General features: G+C 39.1%; 2 protein-coding genes across 2 annotated transcripts in view; one reads left to right on the plus strand and one right to left on the minus strand.

Annotated features, from left to right (window-relative positions):
* The window catches only part of LOC104089253 (uncharacterized), a 40,407-nt gene that overhangs the window by 12,235 nt on the left and 14,065 nt on the right, over positions 1 to 14,107 (minus strand). The gene's annotated exons all lie outside the window — the stretch shown is intronic.
* Positions 5,854 to 6,366, plus strand: LOC104089252 (auxin-responsive protein SAUR36-like). The gene has a single exon (XM_009594101.4). It carries the CDS (start codon positions 5,854 to 5,856, stop codon positions 6,364 to 6,366), a length of 513 nt encoding a protein of 170 aa, XP_009592396.1.

The following is a 14,107-nucleotide window of genomic DNA, read 5'->3' on the forward strand; positions in this document are numbered from 1 at the left end:
ACCGTCAACGCTATGGAGCGCTCCTTTTGGATTATGCTAAGAAAAAGCAAGAGCTTGGTGCAATTAGTGAAAGTGAGGTGACTGGCAGATTAGCAAGAAGAAAAGGTGCACCAGCTGTGAACGAGAGAACACAAGTCCGAAAAAAGAAGAATTAGTTGCCCTTTTCAGAAGAAAACTTGTAGTTAAAGTGTTTAGATGTAGCTGAGTTGTAGTAAAGTTGTAGACAAATTCTGCAATTTATTTGTAGCAGATTTGTGCTACAGTTATTTTACTTTTTATTTTGTTATTTTGTCCAGAATTCTACTACATAGAATAAAAAATATCTGTGGCTTTTTTTTGGTTGAAAGATGTTAATACTTGATCTCGATATTGGTACTATATAATTTCTTTATAGCATAACTATAATTATTTCTACAACTACTATAAAAAAATACATAACCATTCAATTTAGCAGTGTTGTTAGGAAAGGCTGAAAGTAATAAATAAACCCAGTATTTGAACAAAACAACAACAAACCAATTGCATTAAGAGTTAAAATCTGTTTAGCAAACATTCATTATATGAGACAATCTTTATTCAAATTAGTAACACAATTACACCACAACTATAATTCTCTATAACATAACAAATACAACTTCATATGTCTTAAAGGAAATATTATAATCAACAGTACTCGGTAAAATAAACTTTAAATTGTATCAATTGTTATTTTCTTTTGGGAGCATTCCTACAAGATCCTTTGTTATGCCCTTCTAGTTCATAGTTGCCACATGAAACCTTGTACTTTTTTGCATTTACTTCATCATATGGTTTGTATCTTTGTTTTTAGGTTTCCCTGGCTGCCTTTTCCCGGTGGGTGGCTTTATAAATTCTTCAACTATATGTTGTGGCACATTCTATTTGCTTTCGTAAGGCAACGGGTTTACTAGTATTTCATAAGTCTGCAGAAGGCTCTCCCTCGTATAATAAGGAGAACAATAGTTTTCACAAGACTCATTCCTGTGCCTCAAAGCCGCCAAAGTATGTGCACAAGGAAGTTCATCAAACTGGAATTGCCACAACTACATCTCTTGTTTTGAAGGTAAACAATGAAGCGCTTCACACCATCTATCACAGTATGGATGTAATCTGTTGAAACCCTCACCTATAATTTCATTACAAACACACAACAAGTTGTCAGCAACAGATACAAAATAAAATAACTACAATTATACAACAACATTTCTACAATTAACAGTATATATTTAGTTTGGTGGAATTACTGATCTGATGTTATTGGCTATAGCTTACTCTCGTCTTCTGCAATAATGTCTTGTTGTCCTCCAACTCTTTGTTGTAATTTTTTCCCAAGGTATGTGAACGTACCCTTTGCATTCAATAACTTTTCATTAGTCCAACATTCAAGAAGAGTCCTCATGTACTCTAATAGTTCTAGTACGGGCAGGTCTCTTGCATCTTTGGTTACCGCATTCAATGACTCTGCAATGTTTGATGTCATTGTCCACGTTCTGTTCACTGTAGCATGTACCCTGAGACCATCTGTGATAGCCAATATCATATAGGTATGCTTTAACACGTGTGTCGATCTGTTCAATCTTTGACATTCTTTCATTAAATTCATCAAGCGTGTATGATCGTGTCGTGGCAAAGTACAATTCGCTTAACTTTAGATAACCCTTCTTGAACTTTGACCTTACATTTGTCCAAATATGCCACATGCAAGCATAATGTGGCATGCCGGAATAAACAGTAGATGTTTCCTTCAAGATACTCTCATTCTGGTCCGAAACAACACACATATTTAGTTTTTCACCATATGCATGTTTGAATTGCTCAAAAAACTACCTCCATGATGCGTCATTTTCTGAATCAACAACGACGTATGCTAGTAGTAATATGCTACCTATCACACATATGGCAAAAAGAAATTCAATTTCTGTAACAAAACTTGAGAATATAAAAAATACAGTCTCAAAAATAACTTTATAACAATATTTTTAAAATTAATCTACATTACATGTTGTATCCATTGCGCTAGTTGTTAGCATGATTCCCATATATGCCGACTTCAAGAAGGTGCCATCAACTACCACAACTGGCCTAAAATGCTCCCAACCCTTGATGGACGTACTAAGTGCAATAAATGCATACAAGAAACAGTCATCTTCAATCTTCTGCAATTTCACTACCGACTCCGGATAAGTCTTCTCCAGAATATACAAATAACTCGGCAAGCGACTGTAGGAATCAGCAGGATGACCCCTCCAAAATTCCAAAGCCTTTTCCTTTGCTCTCCAAGCTTACATGTATGTTAAGTTCACACCATGATCCGTCAACATGTCAGTTTGTATGCCTTTTGGTGTGTATATTGTCTTAGGATCCACATATTTTGGCATCACCATGCTGCCAACTACCATGGCAGTAGGTTTGCGTTGTATGTATGTGTTGTCCATCAAAGAGCATGTGTGCAAGCTGTTGAATTTTCGAACCTTGAACAATGTTAATTCATTTATGCTGGTGGACTTGAAGTGCCACATACAATTGTTCCCAACACATACGAGGCAGTAGCTACAAAATAAAAACAATTCAAAAAATGTTATGCAAATTGTAGCTATAAAATACGAGGTTGTTTATGCACAAAAACTTATCTTAAATAATTTATATACAATTTATATACAAAAAAATTACAACTTATACACAATATGAATTTGACAAATAAAATATTCCTACTTTCTTGCACTAGACCTTTTCACCCTAAATTGAAACTTATTCATGACAGAATAGTGCTTCATTGCACTGACAATAATTTTTTTGTCTTGCTAAACTTAGCCTACTTCAATTATATTTGGCGTATGTTATGTTATGATGATACTTTCATATTCCACAATTGCCGGAGATATTTGCATATCAATTAACTTCACTGTTCCTGATACTTCTTCAATTGTATTACAATTGCTTGACAATTGTACCACGTTAGTATTGCGATAATCAGAAGAACCTGCACTCAATTAAAAGTATAGCAATTCAGACCTATGTATATTCATGTGTTCAGTATTTGACAGAATGCTTGTAGAGACATAACAGTTGAACTATATTTGTTATGTAGTAAAATTATAGATAATTTATAGTAAAATTGTAAGACAATTGAAATTGAAAAAACATCAGCACTGGAAAAACAAAGCAAACCTGCAATTGTGCTCGCATTCGACATACTGCATTCCAAATCAAAATCACGCACTGTTATACACAACAAATACATTCCTAAGTTTTTGTTTTCCTTTTTTGTCTCCATATACACTCGAACTCCCATATCGCTCCGAATTTCCATTGGAGGACAAACATTCATTGACAATGTATTTGATTTCGATGATTTTTGCGGAGGTATCGATCATTAGATGCTCTGCAATTGCGGAATTCAATTGACTATAATTTGAATGGTCATTGACTACAATTCTGTCAACATTAAAATCTTTGTATCTCCCAACGCTATCGCACCGACTATTGAGCTGAAGCATAATTGCTAATTTTGACATTATATCGCAAAATTCAATTCAATTATAGCTAATTGTTAACAATTATTTTGTTCAAAACCATTGTTTATGGAAAATCAGAGGAAACCAGAGAAAATCAGAGAATAGAAGGATACTACAGATATGTTGCCTTGATTATGGCGCGATGATAACCGGTGAAAATCTGTGTAATATAATGATTCTACAAATATGTTGTCTTGATTATGGTGCGATGATTGCGTTAGTAAAATCTCTAAGCGATCCCAAAATCCAACGTCTAAATAAGGATGACTATCGCAAAAAGGATTCTAGTTTAAACAAATATATATATTTTGTAGTTAAACCGTATTTAGGTCGGATTAATTAAAAAAATATAAATATTTTTCGTAATAAGATTTCAAATAGTACATAATAACAAAAAAATCTCTTATATTTCGTTGAAAGTACACAATTGTACGATAAAATCGTACACTATAACATTTGTCTATACCACAAGTTGTTTATTTGTCGCTTAATGCTCGGATTATGGTTGTCGCTAAACGTTACTACAGTACTTACTAAATCCTAATTATCATACACAAATTACCTTCGACGAATCTACCTAATTATGAGTTATCACAAAGTTAACGTTAGTAGTACAGGGCATTTAATAATCAATAAGGCAACGATTAAAAAATAGAATTAGTGAACAATGAATCCAAAATCTGGACTGACTGTTACAACGTTTTCTTTAATACTTTATTATCAAATAAGTAAGAATCCCTCGTGTGTTGTAATATCAAAATACTCAAATATCCCTCAATCTGGAACGAAGACAAAATTGTGTTGAATGACAGTGAAAATTGCAGATCTTTTGCATGGAGGTGGCAAAGACAAGTTGGCGGATTCTACGCAAAAATAACCAAACTGTCTGCTTTAGCTCGTGTTGCACTGGCAACTTGTCGTAATATGAAGTTGCTTTGTAGGCCATCAACCAGTTTTTCTTTACAAGATTAAGATTCATAATATATCTATCTGGGTTTCGGTAAATGAAGACAAGGAAGACCAGCTTAATTAATCTGGTTTCTGATTAGTACTTAATTAGTGAATAATTACACGACACAAATGCAACTTCTAATTACATCGTCGTCGTCAAAATCTTAAGAAACATTATTGTCTTCCAATAAGCGATGTTGATGATTAATTGGCCACATGTCTTGTTTTTCCAACAATTATCAATCAGAAGGATACTCTTTTAGTAATGTTTGAATATTAAAGGCTGATAGCACCCAGAAGTAGATAATTCATGTAATTTAAGTTTAGTTATACATTTTTGCAATAATCTAATTTGGTTGTTCTTATGCTGGTAAACTAAATTCAAGTCAAATCTTGCTCCCATCAACCGATTTGAGTTTGAAGGTAAGACTTACTCTTTTATGGATTATTGAATGAGTCAAGATGTTGAACTGAAGATTTTGATTAATTTTGTTTTAGCTTAATATTACCGAACATAACAGTTAGTGTTGGTTATTTTTGGAATTTGTCAATTAGAAAACTCAAATGTGAAACACAGAACTAAAATAATTAAAAACTTGACAAGCTTTTTATTCAATGGGGGGGGGGGGGGAATTTTTATTAAGCAACAACAATCACCACCTCAATTGAGGATAAAATAGGTATTTTAAAAATACAATTGAATTTCGAATTTTGAGAAGGGATGATTTTGCTCTTTTATATTTTAAGTAATTATTTTGGGATTGTAAAAATAAGTACACTGATATTGTTTATAATTTAAACTCTTCTTATTACTAAATTTTTCGCATTAAAAGGTTTTTATCTCCTTGAAAATTAATCTCTCAATAAATCTCAAAGTCAAACAAGTTTGATCACTTCTCATCGTGTGTGCCGACCATTTCCACTTTGGCCTCTCCCATCTCTCCTCCACCCCACGCGCCTAGCCCCCCACCCCCACGCTCTTTCAACCCCCCAAAATAATTTTCCATATATATATGTACACAGCCATAGTATTGTTCAAACATGTTTGACTTGCCACAACTCTCATAAATTGCAGCTTTCCACATTCATCAAAGAAACCTCATTCTTCGTTCATTACTTTTTGCCAATCCAAGAATCTCTCTTTATTGCTTCCTTAATCCTCTTCGTTACTTCTCCCTATAAGAAGATAGACGGAATAATACCTCCAATTTTTATAAGTCGACCCATTTAAAAAATTTCGTAGCAAGAACCAAAATCTCCTTCAACAATGGCATTTACTAGTTCTTGAAATTCTTTTCTATTAACCCATAATTTTAGTTTTTAAAAGAAAAATTAAAAGCCATATTTTGTGAGATAAAAATTTTGAGCTATGAAAAAAGTGAGAGGTTTCAGGCTTGGACGGAAGCTGGTGAGAGTTTTCAGCTGGTTTATTCACAGCAGAACAAAGGGAAGAGTTGGACACAAGCGGCTGAGATCACCGGGATGTGCTAGCAGAGCCATTTCAAAGCTATGCAAATTAGGACGTATTCTGAAGCAGGGAGCAAAAGGTCTCTGCTTTGCAAGACCCAATTCGGGTTATATCCGGGTCGGGCATGATCCGGTAGAACCGAAGCAGGTGACCGTGCCAAAGGGACATTTAGCTGTGTACGTGGGTGAGAAGAAAGATGATACTTGTAGAATTGTAGTGCCTGTGATATACTTTAATCACCCTTTGTTTGCTAATTTGTTGAGGGAAGCAGAAATGATATATGGGTATAATCATTCGGGTGGGATCCAAATCCCTTGTCCAATATCCGAATTTGAGAACGTTCAATCAAGAATCGCCGCCACAGGCGGTGGTGAAAACTGCCGTGTAGAGCGGAGCTGGAGTTGCACATACTGATTTAGGCTACGGAACAACCCCCTACCTTTGACTATTTTTCGCCGACGAAAAAAGGGCACGATAGATGTGTTGGGGAGGTTTAGTTTATGTTACTTCTATACTTCAACTTGAGGGAAAACGAAAAGATTTTTTTTATAGAAAAGTTTGTAGTGATGTCAAATATTTCGGGTGTGAAGGATTTATTTGTATTAATTCATGTAAACCTTCGAGCTCAATTTTCAAATGCATATTACTCCGTTTATAGATACACATTCATAAATTGGTAGAAGCTTTTCGTACCAATAAAATAAGCAAACTCATATATTGACCGGCCCCCACTTTGAGAGCCGTTCTCCAGAGGGTATCTTCTTACTCCACTTTGCTTACGTTGAAATCTTTTATGTTAACAGCATGTGAAATTTGGACAACCAGAAAGTCTTATATGCTCTCGAAAACGATATGAAACAATGAAATGGTCATACACGGCTGGGAATTATTCATTTAACTTGGAATTCGACTTTCAACCTATTGAATACTTGAAACTGACAAATATGTTTGTTTATCCTAAAAACGGATAACAATTGAATTTATATGTGGTTTTAAGGACACGTGATTTTACTTGGTACAAACTGAAAAAATATACATATTGATATTGAAATTGACTGTAAAGAAAAATAAAAGCAAACCAAATGAGATGGGTAGCTTTGGGTCTCGAACCAAATGAAACAGCAAAGCAGGGGCGGAGCTACAATAGTGGGTGCGGGTTCGGGCGAATCCAGTAACTTTTTCCGGAACCCTATATTTGTATTGAAATATTTACTAAATCTATATAAATATATACTGCCGAACCCAGTAACAAAAGGGGTCTTGGTTCAATGGTAAGGGTTGTGGGTTCACTGGGAAAGATGGGGGTTCGATTTCCTCTGAAAGCAGTGTTTTATTTTAAAATTTAGAACCCACACACATAAAATCCTAGCTCCGCCTCTGAGCAAAAGAAATATAAGCAGAGTAACACAATATTGAGAACCTAGAGAAAAGAGTAGTATATTGCTTTTTTTTTTTTTACTGTCTTCCCTCCCTTTACAAATGATCAGACCCTCTTTATATAGTAGGGGAGTCCTACTCTTGATATAATTCTAAATGCAGTAAGGACTCCCATGATAGGCTAATTAATCGGCCTCTTCTTAATATGTGCCGTGATTTCTGCCGAGATTCTCCCCCTAATTGCGGCTATAACGACTTTTTTGTTTCTTGGCTCGATCTTGATCGGTCTCTGGATCTTCGAGCTCAATCTTGGCCGACCTCGATCTTGATCGGTCTGTGGGTCTCGAGCTCGACAACATATACTTCGCATCATGGCTCGATATTACAATGATGAACCTTAGACCATCATGTTCCAATATCGATTAATCATACGAAGGGCAAAACTCGATTTTGACCGTATACAAATAGTCCCCTTGTTTCTCGGAAAGAAGATGATGAGAAACGATATGAATTTTTGGACTCCGACTTGGTAGATGATGATGTCAGCACTGAGCCCGATTATGACGTATGCAACAAACGTCTCGTCGGTCCAGTTACCAATGTATTAAATGCACGTCAGTCGTTGGTCGACCACTACCGGTTCTGAACTGTCATCACCAGGCTATAAATATTCACACTTTCATCCTCATCCAAACTTTTCACTGAAAAGATTTTTCTCTACTCTTGCATCTTCAAAACAAATCCCTTTGCTTCATACATTTTACATCGCATACAACCCTAATTCTCATTCCCATTGTTTATTAATGGCAAAAACCTCCAAAACGGTGCCGCAAAAAAAGGCCGATTCTTCATCACGACCCGCCGGCAGCGAGGATGCGGCAGAGCCTCGCCTTGAGGAATTCGTTCCGGTAGGGTGTTCAACTGTCATCGATTTTAAGGTTGAAAAACATCCTTCGATACCTAGCCGATGTGAGCCGATCTCGAGGTACCAATGTTCAATCACCGAGAACATTCTCGATAAAGTAAAACAGGAATGCAACTGGGGCGACAAGCACGTGGTAGTCCCATCGCCTGAAGAATCAATTACTACCCACGTGGAAGGGTTCTTAAGTATTTATACTTATCCTTTCTCGTTGGGTTCATTAGACCCTGTCATCGTCGCCTTTTGCAAGAGATACGATGCGACCCTTGGCCAAATTCACCCTTCTTTTTGGAGAATAGTGATTTTTCTTCGATTCTTCTCAAGCAAAATCGAGGGGTGTCTTTTCACCCTCGATCACCTTATGTGCATTTATAGTCTCTGACTCTATCGAGGAGGGTTAATCAAGCTTGCTCGCCGAGCTACCAAAGCGTCATTCTCGAGTATAGACGAGACTCGTGATCGGGGTTGGATGGGCCGATTTGTTTGACTCAGAACCTTAGACCTGATCCCTGCCGATGACATTTCATATCCTGAGAAATGGAATATGAACCGTGAGTACTTATTTCCCTTCGAGCTCTTTAATTTGTGATTGCCTTTCATTTTCTTGATCCACTTTTTCTTGAGTACTTTTTCTTTCTTGTCGAACTAAGGAAGAATGTTGCCATGATACCCCCATCTAGTGATGAAGAGGTCCCTGCCCCGAAGCAGGTTAAAAAGAAGAAGAGAAAAGATGCACCGAATTTCCCGGTCTCGGAAAAGATAAAACCGGCGAAGAAATCTCGCAACCCCAAGGGGGCTCCGGTATCATGCCTCCGGATTTGATCCGCCGATTAAGGGATGAGAACGAATAAGGAGAAGAGTAATTAGCATATGTACGGGCTAATGTTGTGATACAATAATCCTCTGAATCGGCGGAGGTAGATAAGGGAACTATGGCCAAAATTCCTGAACAAGGAAAAGCCAAGATTATCTCATCTCGAGCTAAGATCGTTGCAGGGGAGACCGGGGGCAAGACTTCTCGAGAAGTAGAAGATATCTCGAGGGACAAGCTCGGGGTAATCGACATTAGCAGATCCCCTCAGATTTCGGATGCTATGATTCGTGAGGCCAACATGTTGGAAGGTCGATTTTACGAGGGTATTCAGGAGTCGACTGACATCCACGGCTTTCTGGATGGGCTCGAGTCAGCTGCCTCGGAGGAGATTATTGGGTTCGGCAGATTACCGGTGCCGAAAAAAGCATCATGGTCGGGCTCTACTGGGTCTTTATCGGTTCCAAAATTGGTGGACCGATTCTCGGCCCCGAGTGTTAATCCTAATCGTAAGCGAAAGATAGTGCTCTCCATCCCAGAGGATGCCCGAATTTGCTCTCCCCCTATAGGGATTGCTAGTTACCTTCGGTCCTTAGTGACCGAAGAGGATCAAACTGTGATGAATGCGGTAGGACCCGCTTGCCTTTTCAACGAGGCTCATCATGCTCTGAATCGGGTAACTTTGATGGTATCTCTGTCGTTTATTTTACACTTAGATTTGTAGATAATTCTAACATCTTTTTCCATATTTGTAGGCTTCGGTGTTGCATCACGAGGCTTTCCTCTGAATCCGGAAGGAGCATGGGGCCGAAGTTCAGAACCTCACTGAGAAGTGTGACTCCTACAAACTTCTTAATAAGAAGCTTCGGGCAGATTTGGCAACGGCTCGAGATGAGCACGAGGAAATAGCTGAGCAGGCATTCCGAATTCTTCAAGATAGTGAAGATGAATTCGAGATAACCACTAACGATCCAATTCTACAGGTTCGACAGAGGCTTGAACAGATTGGACGGCTCAATTCGTAGGTAGATGAGCTACTGGCCGAGGCGGAAAAATTCAAAGAAAATATGGACGTCCTTGCCTCGAAAAAGGAGGTCGTCCAAGCGCAATTGGAGTTGGCTGAGACCCAGCTTCGGGTTGCAGAAGAAAATGCCTAGGTGCAGATCGAGAAGATTAAGGAGCTTCAGCATCGATTGGATTTGGCCACTTCTGATAAGACAGGCTTGGACGATGAACTCGAAGTGGCCAGATCTGAGGTGGCCTAGGCCAATAAAAGAGCTGATGCTAATGTGGCCCAGTTCAGGATCGATGTTGAGGTCAACCAGGCCAAGGCCAAGAGCATGGTCGAACACACTAAATGGAAGGCTCGGAGGGAAGCTCTCGAGGAGGTCAGTGCTCAGGGCTTCGATGTTGCTGCCGAAATTGAAAATGCCAAGGCGGAGGAAACCAGAGCCCGAAGGCTAGCCTTCCCTAAGGAAGACTCCGAGAGCTCGAGTAAATCTGAGGACAGGAAAAATACCGAGGACGCAGCCTCCGATGAAGACCAAGCCACTTAGGATATTAAGTTTCTTGTTTTTCTTTTGTCTCTTTTCTGGGGCCGATTTGGCCTTTTGTTAAAAACTTTTGAATATATATATATATATATAAGGCTTTTCTTACTTTTTTTATTCTTTTGTTTTTCCTTTGCTTTTCTGTATTTTACGAAGGTCGAAAATGCCTTAGCATAAAATTGTGTCCGAGGTTTAGACAATTTGATTGGAATCGAACTAGTATAGCCCTTAGTTTTTTCGAACGAGTGAGTGCTTGCTGGAATTCGAAGTAATGTAGCCCTTGGGATTTTATAAGAAATGTTGTTTATGGCTTTCTCTCCTTTTCGGCTTGGAAAAGTTTTTTATCATTTGTATATGCAAAAAACTCGTAATGCCTTGGCTCGAAATATGGAATCTTTCAAGAGTTCGAACAATTTTGTACTCATTAGAGTTTACGAGGCTTGATATTATCGAAGCCTTTTATGATTTTGCCGGGGGCAGCCTTTTTTAACCGGTTTATGAAAGAATTTGAAGGCTTGTTTTGTCACGAAATTCGGACGTCTCTGATCTGTGTTAGTTCGGCTGTAGCCTCTTTAGTTCGAGATTTGCCTCTTGGACTTATTTTCTCATTTTACTTTGAGCTTGCCCGAAAAGTCAGTCCCCGAGTGGATTGGTCGTGGCCTATAAATATCGAGGGTTGCCTAAAAGGTCTTATTATCTCAGAGTTTTAATAATTCGATCTCGTTTAGTTTTTGGACGGCAGTCCCCGAGCGTGGGGGTAATTATCCGAACTATGGTTACAATCGACCTTTAAGCATGTTTACATAATAGGTCGAGAGTATGGAATTGTAATGAAAAATACTCCTCTTTATAAATAATTATACATGCGTACATGTTCTGTGCCAAGGCTCGAGCAAACTATTCGGGCACGGTTCGTTTACCGTTTGGAGCTTACAAATTTTTCCTATAGAGACCCTTCTTCCATGAAGTAACTTCCTCGCATTAATGTTGACATTCTAGGGCAATGCCCCCCAGTGTTCGAGGTTGATTATAAAGAAACCTCGGATACTGTTGAATTGTTCTAAGTTAGCACGATCAATAGTTGTCTCATTAAAAACCTCGCCGGAAAACCTATTTGGGACAAAACCGGTCTAAGGAAAAAAGAGTGCAACACGTGCTTTCAGACCTAAAGGTTTCGTGTCGAAGAATCCCTCACTGTTTCTGGTCGAACACCTGCAAGGGTTAGTTTAAAATATAAATGAAAACAGAAAGGGCCGTACCTTAGCAGTAGTATCGTTTTAGGTGCGATACGTTCCAATTGCTCGACAGTTGTTCGCCATTTATCGTGTCGAGCTTGTAGGATCCTTTTCCGATGATTTCGAGAACCTGGTACGGTCCTTCCCAGTTCGGACTCAGTTTCCCTTCATTCGGATTTCGAGTATTGAGGGTGATGTTTCTTAGCACCAAGTCCCCGATGTTAAAATATTGAATTTTGACTCTTCGATTGTAGTATCTTTCAATCCGCTGTTTTTGGGCGGCCAATCGGACGAGAGCGGCTTCGCATCTTTCGTCCAACAATTCTAGGCTCATATGTATGGCCTCGTTATTTGACTCATCTGTTGCATATCGAAACCTGATGCTAGGTTCTCCGAGATCGACCGGGATCAGAGCTTCGGCGCCGTAAACTAACGAGAACGGTGTTGCTCCGGTACTGGATTTCGATGTTGTGCGGTATGCCCATAGAACCTCGGGTAGTATTTCTCTTCATTTTCCTTTAGCGTCGGTCAATCTCTTCTTAAGATTTTGGATGATGGTTTTGTTGGTCGATTCAGTTTGTACGTTCCCACTAGGATGATAAGGTGTTGATAGGATCCTTTTGATCTTGTGATCCTCGAGAAATTTAGTTACTTTTCAGCCGAAGAATTGTTTTCCATTATCACATAAAATCTCGGAGGGCATCCCAGATCGAGATATGTTGTGGTCCCAAATGAAGTCTATGACTTCTTTTTCTCTGACTTTCTCAAAAGCCTGTGCTTCAACCCATTTAGAGAAATAATCAGTCATAAACAAAATAAGCTGAACTTTACCTTGGGCCGACGGGAGAGGGCCAACGATGTCCATTCCCCATTTCATGAAGGGCCATGGGGAGAGGACCGAGTGGAGTAGTTCCCAGGGTTGATGAATCATGGGCGCATGCCTTTGGCATTTGTCACATTTTCGAACGAACTCCCTTGCATCCTTCCCCATATCGGTCCAATAGTATCTGATCTGATTACTTTGTTGATCAACGATTCGGCACCGGAATGATTTTCACAAGTGCCCTCGTGAACTTCTCGTAGGATGTAGTCCTTATCTCCTTGTCCCAAATATATAGCCAACGATCCACCGAACGTCTTTTTAAACAGCGTTCTGTCTTCGGACAAAGTGAACCATGTTGCCTTTGTGCACAGAGTTCTCGACCCTTTTGGATCCGATGGAAGCTTCTCGTTCTTTAAGTACTCTATGTACTTGTTTTTCCAATCCCAGGTTAAACTTGTGGAGTTTATCTCGGCGTGACCTTCTGCGATTACCGATCTCATGAGTTGTATGATAGTCCCCGAGTTGATTTCATCGTCCTCGACCGACGAACCTAAGTTTGAAAGAGCGTTGGCCTCGCTGTTCTGTTCTCGAGGTACATGTTGCAAGGTCCATTCCTTAAATCGATATAGAGTCACCTGTAGTTTATTCAAGTAACTCTACATTCGGTCTTCTCAGACTTCAAAAGTCCCATTAACTTGGTTTACCACGAGGAGGGAATCACACTTAGCCTCTATGAACTCCGTTCCCAAGAGTTTAGCTAGTTCTAGAACTGTAATCATGGCCTTATACTAGGCCTCATTGTTAGTCAATTTTGTAGTTCTGATAGACTGTGGGTGATTTTAGTACGATGCCTAGTCCGGACCCCTTTGTGTTTGAAGCACCATCCGTAAAGAGGATCCAGACTCCTGAAGTTGTACCCAATTTTATCAGAAATTCTTTTTCAACTTCGGGTACGAGGGCCGGCGTAAAGTTAGCCACGAAGTCTACCAAGATTTGAGACTTGATGGTGGTTCGGGGTCGATACTTAATATCATACCCACTGATTTCTACGGCCTATTTGGCCAATCAACCCGAAAGCTCGGGTTTATGCAAAATATTTCAAAGAGGATAAGTTGTTATAACACATATTGGATGACATTGGAAATACGATTTTAGTTTCCTAGAGGCGCTTATTAAAGAAAGAGCTAATTTTTCTAAGTGTGGATATCTAGTTTCGGCCTCACCTAAGGTTCGACTAACATAATAGACAGGGAATTGCGTACCTTGTTCTTCTCGGACCAGGACTCCACTTACCGATATCTCCGAGACTGCCAAGTACAAGTAAAGTTGTTCGTCCACTTTCGGGGTGTGAAGCAGCGACGGGCTCGATAAATACTGCTTTAGTTCCTCTAAGGCCTGCTGGAATTCCGGAGTCCATGCAAAATTGTTCTTCTTCTT

Source organism: Nicotiana tomentosiformis, chromosome 8 (genome assembly GCF_000390325.3).
Source record: "Nicotiana tomentosiformis chromosome 8, ASM39032v3, whole genome shotgun sequence".
Lineage (NCBI taxonomy): Eukaryota > Viridiplantae > Streptophyta > Magnoliopsida > Solanales > Solanaceae > Nicotiana > Nicotiana tomentosiformis.

Bases quoted from the DNA above. Each gene is read 5' to 3' on its own strand.
- LOC104089252 (XM_009594101.4), top strand. From the start codon at position 5,854: ATGAAAAAAGTGAGAGGTTTCAGGCTTGGACGGAAGCTGGTGAGAGTT.